This window comes from Hordeum vulgare, chromosome 6H (genome assembly GCF_904849725.1).
Source record: "Hordeum vulgare subsp. vulgare chromosome 6H, MorexV3_pseudomolecules_assembly, whole genome shotgun sequence".
Classification (NCBI taxonomy): domain Eukaryota; kingdom Viridiplantae; phylum Streptophyta; class Magnoliopsida; order Poales; family Poaceae; genus Hordeum; species Hordeum vulgare.
This window is the reverse complement of record NC_058523.1, coordinates 554,107,655-554,118,925: the sequence shown is the minus strand read 5'-3', so window position 1 is coordinate 554,118,925 and position 11,271 is coordinate 554,107,655. Positions and strand designations below refer to the sequence as shown.

General features: G+C 43.2%; 2 protein-coding genes across 2 annotated transcripts; one reads left to right on the top strand and one right to left on the bottom strand.

The window, feature by feature from the left end:
- Nucleotides 1-302: 302 nt before the first annotated feature.
- Nucleotides 303-1,155, top strand: LOC123402550 (NAC domain-containing protein 48-like). The gene has a single exon (XM_045096472.1). The coding sequence runs from the start codon at nt 396-398 to the stop codon at nt 939-941; it is 546 nt and encodes a 181-aa protein (XP_044952407.1). The 5' UTR covers nt 303-395; the 3' UTR covers nt 942-1,155.
- A 3,609-nt stretch (nt 1,156-4,764) lies between these two features.
- On the bottom strand, nt 4,765-10,511 carry LOC123405875 (riboflavin biosynthesis protein PYRR, chloroplastic). Its single transcript, XM_045099400.1, has 9 exons — nt 10,089-10,511; nt 9,459-9,593; nt 7,938-8,037; nt 7,697-7,822; nt 7,293-7,606; nt 6,534-6,653; nt 5,751-5,996; nt 5,450-5,575; nt 4,765-5,326 (listed from the first exon to the last, which is right to left on the bottom strand). The coding sequence occupies exons 1-9, from the start codon at nt 10,509-10,511 to the stop codon at nt 5,063-5,065; spliced, it is 1,854 nt and encodes a 617-aa protein (XP_044955335.1). The 3' UTR covers nt 4,765-5,062.
- Between the last annotated feature and the right edge of the window lie 760 nt (nt 10,512-11,271).

Below are 11,271 nucleotides of genomic sequence, written 5' to 3'. Positions count from 1 at the left end.
GTTCGGGTTTGTGTAGAGATCCCTAATTGCTCAAATGTAATAGTATTTTCTTCAGGGTCCTTCTTGCAAAACTTGCATGACAGCAGTCCTACCCTGGTCTCTCTAGAAGAGTCCTTATCTGTTATTTTTTATTTCCTTACTTATTTTCACAGTTCTTATCTATTTCTGATCGTTGTTATTGTTCAAGTTCTATTTTGCGGTTTCAATAAAAGGCAGTGTCAGGTTAGTTTCTCTTCCTCCACTTCTTCCACGCCGGCGGCTCAGAATCCAAATCGCCCCCCTCCTCCCTCCACCTCCTCCGCTCGTCGGCGGCGAAGCATCGACCCCGCTAGGCCCGCGCTTCCGGGCAGCCCCGACGAGCACCCCCGCCTCGAACCAGATCCAGACGCGCGGGGATGGAGGCCTCCAGGTTCGGCTTCCAGACGGCGCCGGCGTTCAAGTTCGACCCGACGGACGCCGACCTCGTCGCCCACTACCTCCTCCCGCGCGCGGTCGGCGTCCGCGACCCGCCCTTCGCCCACGCCATCATCGACGACGACCCGGCCAGCCTCCCGCCGGCCGACCTGTTCGCGAAGCACGGCCACGGCGGCAGCCACCACGCCTTCTTCCTGCAGACCACCGACGACGCGCCGGAGAGCCGCGAGCGCGGCGTAAAGGGTGGCGCCGGAGGCCGGTGGCGCGGCCAGAAGGCCTCCGTCGAGACCGTCACCCTGGTCCACCCCGGTGGCGGCGAGCTGGACATCCAGTACAGGCGCTCCGAGCTCACCTATGAAGGCGACGCGGGAGAGGGGGAGGACGCTGGCGCCGCCGCGAACACCACCGGCTGGGTCATGCACGAGTACCAGATCGTGTCGCCGCCGCTCCTGGCGACAGTGCTCAGCCGCATCAGCAAGGCCAGGGAGGACCAGCAGCCGGCCACCGCCGCCGCTGCTCAAAACTGAGATCTTTGGTACTACTGCTGATCAGGGAGGGCTGCCAACATTGTAACTAGGCAGGAGAGCTACACATAGGATAGGATATTTCTGGCACTTGAATACTTGATCTTACTAGTGTTTATGTCAAACATACCCATGATATATTTTTCTTTGTTTCACACATCGCGCGTGCACATTGTGATATTATATAGAGTATAAACCAGTAATTGGTCATGGCTTATCTTCGTTGCTGCTCACTGCTCTCTGTTTCTATGATGATGATGAGAAATACCCATACTGCATGGGTACAATACACTGATGAATGAATAACTTTGGGGCAATTGCAAGAACGATGATGTAAATGTTTCTTTGGTAGGAAACTTGCAAAAACAAACTAGAAACCAAGACACTAGCAAAGCAAAATATGAGAACAGATCAACACTGAACTTTTTGAATTCTCAGGACAAAAGTTGAAGTAAATCTGTGGTTATCGTTGCGGTTTGCTGATGAGATGACTTTGGTACTCAATCTTTGTTGAGATTTCACTGCTGATTTGCTGAATCCTGAGTTGCTGAACCACTAATGCCGCATGATCAATCACACCATAATGGAGTACAAATGTATAACTGTTATGACTCTGCTGTTGAACATGTTTAGACAGGACAGGCTAATCTTATCACCTTATCGCCTCTGCTTGATGTGAGGGGGCAGGGTAAGGCCTGCTTGTACGATGCTCTTGGCTGTTAGAGCATCTATAACCGGGTCTGACAAAACTGACCTTTCAAACGCACGTGGGCGTGTCTCGGCGTGTCCGCGGACAGTGAGCGGTCAAGTATCAAATTTGCTTCTTTGCATCCGGATACATCATATGACAAATCTAAGATCCATATAGAAGCATGTCTCCATCCGGATACCTCATATAACAAAGTTTAAATTCATAAAAAAGCATGCGAGATCAACAATCGGAGATGTCCATTGTTTTTGTGCTCGGCTCCAATAAATGGGTGGCAGACGCAGCTCCGGCTCCTACAAGCTCCTTCGGCTGCCCCGCCTCTACATTCGCATCGAGTTCGGCGAAAAACGCGTCGGCCGCCGCCTGCTACTGACGGATGAATTGCCAGTTGGCCACATAGGCCTCATTTGTTGCTCCGCCATCTTGGCCGCTTGAGCGACCACGAACTCAGCATCCGCATCCTCCATGTTAAAGCCCGGAGCCGGTGGTAGCTCCTCCTCCTCCTCCGGCTCCGGCGAATCCGGAGGCAGGCCGACAACGATGCAGGCAGCGCACATCGACCGGATCCGCTCCTCGATCTGGAAGTGGCAGTCCGACGTGAGCATAGCATATGTAGTCTCTTCTATCGGGCCATGGCAGCCGAACGGTGTGGGACGAACGGCGGAGTGGGAGAGAGGTGATGTATGGTCTCGGGCTGGCGGCACGGAGAGGGAGGGGTGGATTTCCTACTTCAATTCATTAGTCTACTTTGTTATCTAACATCGAAATGAACCGCAATAAGCAACACATCAAGAAGAAAATTAGAAGTGCTCTAAAATTACAAGAAACACTTTTCTAGGATCCTTCTGGCCATATGACAAATAACTAGAGTGACCATATAGATAATGAAGCTACTGATATATTTGGATATATCATATCTGATGGAATTTGAGCAGAAAATGGATCTACAAGAAATCCATAGAATGCCTTTTCATAAAAATGAATGAAAGCACCCATTAAATCGGGCATGATTTTAAAAACATTTAGAAATTGTTTTCACGTGATTTGAAATCCATAAGGAAGGGGACGCCGGCACAGGCAGGCGCCGATCTACGGATCACAGACAGGTCCCGGCAGGCGGGACGCACAGATGAGCGGGAAAAAAGGTAGCTTATTTTCAGATCTGATTAGTTTGTTCATCTACAAATTATGAAATTATAATTATACATACTATAGGTATCAAAATCAGTTGTTTATTTATGCTTTTGTAGACATGAACGGGAAGAAAGCCGAATTGATTCATATGTTTTTCTGGTTCAAGCTCTCAACCATTGAAGCATGATGCTACCATCCAATCTCGTGAAAGGCACAAACCAAATCCTAACCAAGGTAAGAAAAAGTTATTTAATTCCAAACATTTAGAATTTCTTAGTACATGATATCGAGTAATTATTTCCCATTGATTGCATTAGATGGTCAATGTTCCAAGCATGTACCTTTAGAGAAAATGGTCAAAATGACGATTACAAGAACCAAGGTAATAGCCAGAGCATAAATTAATTGATATGCAAGCTGTTAATTGAAAAAATATTTCTCCTATCGTTGGCTTTCTGTTAGTGTTCAGATTTTCTATCTCATTTTTTCTCTTATAAGAACTAATGGACAATGTCTTAAACAAAGCAAAAAAAAATCTCTTGTACCAACATCAAATGGTTGGACCTAGACTTCTACTCCCTTCGTTCTTAAATATAAGTCTTTTTAGATATTTTACTAGGGGCTACATACGAAACAAAACTAGTGAACTTATATTCTAAAGTATGTTTATATACATCCGTATGTAGTCCCCTATGAAAACCTCTTAAAAAAATTATATTTAAAAACGGAGGAAGTAATTAACTGGAGCATGCATGCATGGTGATGGTATCACTCGATCGTTCAGCGTAAAAAGTAATAAGTTTTAGTTTGCTTTCAAGTTTTAATTTCAAGTCAGCGTCAAAAATAGTAAGTTTTAGTTTGAATTCTATAACTGGGCATGCATAATTACCATTTGCCCGGGCGTCTCTGGGCGGAAGTAGCTGAATAATAATGTGACACGGGTTTGCTACTAACGAAATATATGTGTTTATTGTCACACTCAAATGTTACCTCAGGAAAAGCTTAAGCATGTTGACCTGTGCAAAAAAAAAAGTCAAACAATAAATGTTATCATTAAATGGTACACTTAATTTTGTCTTTTCACCAACAAAGAATTGATATCCCGTTTCGCGTGAAAATTGGCAAAGATCTACAAAAAAAATCATAAATTTTAGAATTTATTTCCTATTTGTTCTTAATTTATTGTTCACCAGGGAGAATATGGGTCATGTCTTGTTTTATTTCTTTTGTATTTCTACTTCAGGATAATGTATTTCATAAAACAGTATATATTCTTAAAATCGCGTAAACATATTTGAAAAAGGGTATCCTTTTAAATTTGTTATCTGACCTGTCCGGTGCTTCTTTTCACCGTGATATACTTCACATGGAGTGACGATCTTTTGTGTAGAAAGAAAAAAAAAAGGTGGACGCTACGTGTCAGTTGGTTGACTTGCAGATTGGATCAGCCTCTAGAGTCGTTGGATCTGGCATGAGTCGTGTTATTACTACAAACAATAATCGCCGTGAAACCTGTGTGTTGATGTAGGTTGTTGTGTTGCCACCGCAACTTGGGCCATGTTGCAAGTGACTGTGTGAGCCCAGTTAGAGTATGTTGAAACATGAGTTGTGTTGTCACCGCAACTTTGGGCCATGTTACAAGCTCATGTGTTTGCATTAATTGAGCCGATGCATGTTGCAACATGAGCCGTGTTGCCACTGCAACTTGGATTGTGTTGCAAATATCTGTCTCTATCATACGTGTGTGGGTGCACTGCGCCTCGTCCAATCAAATCCGATCCAAGGACACGGGCGCGAACTAGAAATCAGTCTGTTGTTTTGAAGTGTTTTCCAACAAAAAGGGGTTAGAGACAGGATTCTGTCTACACTTCTTCGATATTCTCGTATGTTATGTCCCCCACTACAACCAACAGAATGTTGGCTACAATCATATGGTAGCAACCTAGCCAATGAGCCATTCTTCCATCATCATCACGCTGAGTATTCTCTGCGAGCTTTTCGCATGGATGTTCCTTTTTTGGCATCTATCATTTGTTACATCAAATGATCAACAAAAAATTGATGTTTGAGCAAGGTTCTGCATCTTGGAGGAGCATCACCTGTGCATCTGAACCCCCCTTACACTTACACTTTAAAGTTTAAACTAGAGCATATCAGGTAGTATTAATCATACAAGATCATCTCTCTTCTTAATAGGGATTCTTCGACGCCGTGGTTTGACAAAATTGGGTGTCTCGTCCACCAGAACAAAATGTGACACTATCAAGAACATGCATAGACCTCACACCTCCTGTCCTCGAGCCTCAACGCTCGTTCGAACCGTTCCCAGAATCTCTGATCTCAGCTGCATCAGCAGTCTACCCAGGTAATTCAGGCCCTCGCCCTCGCGCCCGCCGCCCCAGAACAAGTCATGGGGTGAGGCCTCGACGAGGACAGAGCCAGCCGTCGACAGCAGCATCTCGGTCAAGTGAGCGTAAGTTGAAAACTTGCATTTCAGAGCTCTGTACATCACATCGATTTTCATCGACTCCCAGTCTGGCCGTAACTGACAAGGAAAGAAATAACACTCAATTAAAAGGAATGGCAGAACTGGTTTGGTATATAACCAATCAGAAGTATGCAAATGGTCACTGCTCAGAAAATATTAAAGCGGAACATTCAGATATACCAATTCAGGGAATTCTCTTTGCCGGGTCCTTCCTATTCTAGCAGCTTCTTCGGGGCTCCTTGCCCGCTTTATTTCTTGCACAATGTTGCTTGCTTGAGGATTCTCAACACCAACAAACTTATGTGCCTGCAAAAACTTGTCGGCTCACTGACAGGTTCACAGGTGCAGTTATCATTGCTAATGTAACGTCTGCAGATGTTGCAGATTTACAAAATGTTGTGTGCATCATGATCCAGAATTCATTTTCAAAGCACGTACAATGACACAAAAGTAGAACTAATAAACGTCAGGAAAGAGAAACCTGGTAATAGTGCTCCACTGTTGGCCATGTCAAACAATCTCCTTTTTCGTCAGGCATGTCAATTGGATGAGGAGAAAAGTTTGAAAAAGCCCCAAAGGTATCCCAAGTCTTGTAAAAGGATATAATATTTGTTTCATATGGAGATACTTCTGGATCATCTGAAGGTATTTCATCCGCAGATGGTATTACAGGTGATAGATCAGGAATAGGTTGGATGAATCCACTCATGAGCATGTCACGGTCAATCTGCAATATTGTACGGAAATATATAATATACTGCCATGAATGGTGAAACTAAAGAGGGACATATGCAGATGCCATTACTACAATAAAACAATATACATATGCCTACATTCACAAACAGTTACTCTGATGGTTCAGTGTAACTTGTATAATTATACTACTATAAGATAAGACTTGTAGGAACTTTCATCCAAAGCTGAGGGTGTTTGGTTGAGCTTTTACTTGGCTTTTAAGCCAAAAAAAAAAAACTCCTATTTAGGGGCTTTCGGCTTTGGCTGTGGCTGTTGGCCTATTTAGAGACAAAAGCCAAAACCGAAAACCCCTAAATAAGAGCTTTTTTGGCTTATGAGCCAAGGTGCAAAAGACAATGAAAGGCCCAACCAAACACCCTGGAAATGGTAGCCAGTAGGGGAAATATCAGCAAGAAAAGCATGACACATGGTGTAATAGAAGTGTAATATAACAACTAACAAGTACATATGCTGATATAATTGATGGTGAACACATATAAGAACTGGAAGTGGAACATAAGGAATTAACCTGCTCATATGAAACATCAATTAAATCAATCGCCTGAGTCATCTGATTCATCCCTAGGTCACCTACTGGTGTTGGAGCAGTTACTCCACCGATTATTTTTGGAGCACAGAATGCATAAACCTGTTGGAAGAACAAAAAAAAACAATGTGAAGCTGTAAGCAGAGCTCAATCGTAATATGGCATACAACATGCACAGAGTCAGAGGCAAAAAGAAAAAGAGCAAATCTAATAAAGTGAAACCATTTAATGCGCATATGGGGACTGACTGATGTTCATGGTGCATGGTGGATATAAGATGTTTAGGGAAGTGAATGCACATAGACTATCCCTATGATTCTGTAAGTCCCCTCCCGGAACTTACGTCCAAAGAGTTGTCCCTCCCAAAAATTCACTAAGCAGTACTATGTTTCTCCCTGATATAAAGCATGTCTACATAGTGCTGAAATGTGGCGCATCTGCATACCCAAGTCAAGAATATCCTTTTAACATTGCTATTCTAGAAGACCGGAAGCTCATTAAGCTGAAGTAAAAAACAATTGCAAAGACATTGAACATAACTTGTTCACTAATTCAACAGATAACTTGGAACAGTGTCTTAACATTGCCAGGTTTGATTTCAGGTTCAGAACTCAAATAAATATTACTCAACGAACTAGAACAAACAAAAGCAGCCAATAAACATTCTGGATAACTATGTAATATGTTCAATAGATGCGTAAATGCACATGGCAACCATGTAGTGAAATAAAAAGTATCTACCTTATGAATAACTCTTGCAGATATAGCAGCAGCAGATAGGGTCCCACCGCACTCCCATAATACAGAAAGGTACCCACGATCATAACAATATGACATAACATCTCTAGGATTTAGCATGTCAAATTCCACTACTTCAACACCCTTCATAGCAAGCTTCTTTTGGAAATCTCTCCGAGCACCTCTTTGTGTTGCAACTATTGTATAGGCCTCATGAACATTCCATAAATTTGCTTCTTCAGGAAGGTTACAAGTTTGTGACATTACAATGCGCACTGGAACATGCCCCTTCACATGCCTTGCAGTTAATCGAGGATCTAGAACACAACTAAAAGCCTTTCAATCCTATGAAGGAACACCAATATGAAATACACTAAATAGAATCTATTGTATTATTTCTTCATTACCATCACGGCGGACTGTATTTCCACCAACTATAACAGCATCACTTCTTCCACGCAATTCAAATACTCGGCCTCTGGATGCTCTGCCGCTTACCCAAGACGCGTGCCCACTACTAGCTGCAATTTTGCCTGTCATTTCCATCGATGGAAGTGAAGCAATGTACAAGTTGGATATTAATGCTAAGCTGTAGCATGTAACAAATTAACCAAACTAAAAAGAGCAAATGGAAAAGCTAGGCCTCACCATCTGCAGTCATAGCATACTTCAAAACAGAGAATGGAACACGAAAGGCAGCTCGGTAAAGTAATGGAGCATTTACGATGAGGCATGAAGTAAGAGCTTCCTACAGTGAACACATTAAAACATATTAGCAAGCCAGCTAAGTTCATGTTTTGTAGTTACTGCATTGTAATGTTCTTACTTGAAAAGCTGGTGGGGAAAGATAACCATGATCTATTGCAATGCCAAACGAAGTCTAAGTAACCAGTACCTAATGCACAGAAAACTAAAAGAGCTAACTGATAAACATATATTTCTGAGATGCGTACTAGGTTAAAGATGAAAAACACATTAGAAAAAAAAGGGAAGGGGTTTATAGGTGCTCCAAACTCATAACAAAAGAACTGAAGTGAATAAATGGGAGGTGGGATTAAAAGGCTGCCTAAATCACGACTACCAATACAATGTAAGCACACAACCATGCGATAAAATTAAGTCATTATGCTACACTGTAATTTGCATTCAGTAGGGATGCTGAACCTACAGCTTAAAAGGGTAGGGTTGCTGAACCTACAGCTTAAAAGGGTAGGGTTGCTGAACCTACAGCTTAAAAGGGTATCAAAAAGCTCTTAGCTTTAGTGAGATGCTCAGTATTTGTTAGTAATTATACTTGAAATGTTAGACACTTTGGTGAATTAGTTATCTTTGTTACATTCTATCTTCGGACAATGCACATCATATCCATATTGCTTAAGACATGGAGTAGTCTCCTATGTGCTGCAAACAATGCACGATCTCAGATACTACCTCCGTCCCGGTGTATAAGTCATTTGCGTAGTTCTAGGTCGACAATTTAACTATCTAAATATGTATTATATGTGATAAAAAATATATATTTAGAAACTATATCCGTGTAGAAATCTAGTGATATACTTTTCATGATATATAACACATATTTAATTTCTCAAATCGGTGACATAGAACTACGCGAATGACTTATACACCGGGACAGAGGGAGTATAATCCTTGTGTTCACTCTTTCCAATATGCTATAAATGAAGTTAATGAACTTGAATTTCTGATTAAAGTCAGATATATCAATAGAAGTGGACACTGCGAGATTCACGTTTGTGTTAAAGATAACCTCAGAGTATAAAAAACATTTTATCCTTAGTGTCAACTGTCACATCCACAAAATATTTCTAATGTGTTAAAGATAATATAAGATGAAACTATAACGCTACATCGCGTGATCCTACAAAGCACGGTTGCATAGTGATTTTAGATCCAACGGTTACTCAAAGTAAAGCATACAAAATAAATCTGGAACATAATGTCCAGTTGTGTGCTTTTCTTTAGCATGCATATTGCAGAAAATAAATATTTGCACTTTTAAATTGTTAGACCACTTCTAAAAATGGTTTATAGAGAAAATGAAGCAACAGCACTACAAGATAGGGTGCCCCTCGCAAAGTGCTCACGGCTACTTTGACTTGTAGCTAATAAAAATAGTAATTGAGAATGAACATATAAGCCAAGAGTCACCTTGAACAATTTGCTCTGGAGATCTTCCCCCACAACATCGACCTGAATGCCTTCACTTCGCAGTGATTGAATCGCTTTCCCTCTCAAGTGCTTCAAGGGATGTCTAAGACCTACCACGACTCTTGTAATTCCTGCCTGATAAAATCATTAGTTTTCTCCCTGCATACAGGACATCTTTTTACATGGATATACAACGTCAATCTGAATGCGTATGACTAAATTATCAATAAAGAAGGTTGAGCGAAATATATTTCTAGTTTCATCAGTGTTCATGCGAGCAAGCCCACGGAGGTCAAAACCTCCTAATTCGAACAAAAATGGGATCCGATTTGCACGCCCTCATCATATAGTCATCTTAAGTAAAGTAATACTCTGCCAGACTGCCACTACAAGATACATAGAAATCTATACTAGGGGGGTTGGGACAAGGGAGAATAAGTATCCAGCATTATGGCTTATTATGCCCATGGAATCTGCACTATCTGACAGATGAGAAGTTTCATCACGATGCTACAATCGTATGCTTGCAGTACCATCCACATTTGGGTTTATGACAATCTTAAGAGATATAGCGATGCTGTTAGAGAAATTGAAGGGAGGTGGCGAAGGGGGGTTCATTCAGTGGAGCACCTGCACGAGGGAGGCGACGGCTGTGCTGTCCCCGTAGCAGTCGCCGGGCTCGAGGTTGAGGTAGGCGGTGGCGCCGCGGGCGCGCTCGCCGGCCTCCTCGGCGGCGAGGAGCTCCGCGCAGCGCGTGCCCTGCGCGTAGAGGAACCCCTCCCCGACCACGCGGGCCTCTGGACCGTCGGCCTCGGGCTCTGGCCGGGCGATGACGCACCCGAAGTTGGGGTGCGGGCAGGTGAGCCCCGCGGAGCGGTCGGCTACGTCGGCGGCGCGGCTGAGGAAGGCGGCGTCGTGCGCGTGGGAGGCCGCGAGGGAGACGGCGCGGGGGGCGGCTGGGAGGCGGCGGCGGGTGGGTGCGGGGCGGAGCCGGATAGGGCAGGGTGCTGCCGGCGCAGGCGCTGCCAAGGGCGGCTGCGGCGGCGGCGGCATGCTCGCTCTCGGGTGAGGTCGCACGGGTGTGTGTGGCGTGGCGGCCCGAAACTGGAGAAGGGGACGACGATGAGAATGTGTGAGCGAAAATTGATCAGATTTCTGTTGCGAGCCTGGCCCGAGAGTGGAGGCCCAACTCGACCCGTAGGAATAAATGGGACGAGTTCATGCCATGCTTTAATCCAATTCTTCTTCTTCTTTTGAGAATTCCAAAATTTCTTATTTAAAGCCATTTCTTTAAAACAAATTTGGACCTTTTTGGCAGAAAAAAATGAAATGGAACACCCGATTCCATAATCACACCGGCACAACAGGCATGCTGGCCATGCGAACCATTACATCATTTGGTAGTCCATCAAGCCATAGCTGCTTAAGGGCAACTCCAACGCACCAACTCAAACGGACAATAAATCTATACACATGGTTGCTAAGTTGACAACTAAGTTAAATAAATATGGCTACTAAGTGTCTCATAATCTAGCAACTAAATAATAGTAATCTGGCAACTATCGACGGAAAAAAAAAGTTATCGAAACATGTTGACATGGGATCTAGTTTTGAAGATCTCGTTACGAGAAAGCTAACGGTGAAAGCGGATTGTCAATTGAATTTATAGTTTAAGAGATAAAACTTTTTAAAATTTAACATTAAAAGGATCTTTTGTTGATGTCATTTTTTTAAGGGAGATTCTATTTAGAAGCGCCGCATGATGGACATTCCGTGCAGCGGCTTGCATCCTTTCTTCTCATGCATGCATTCA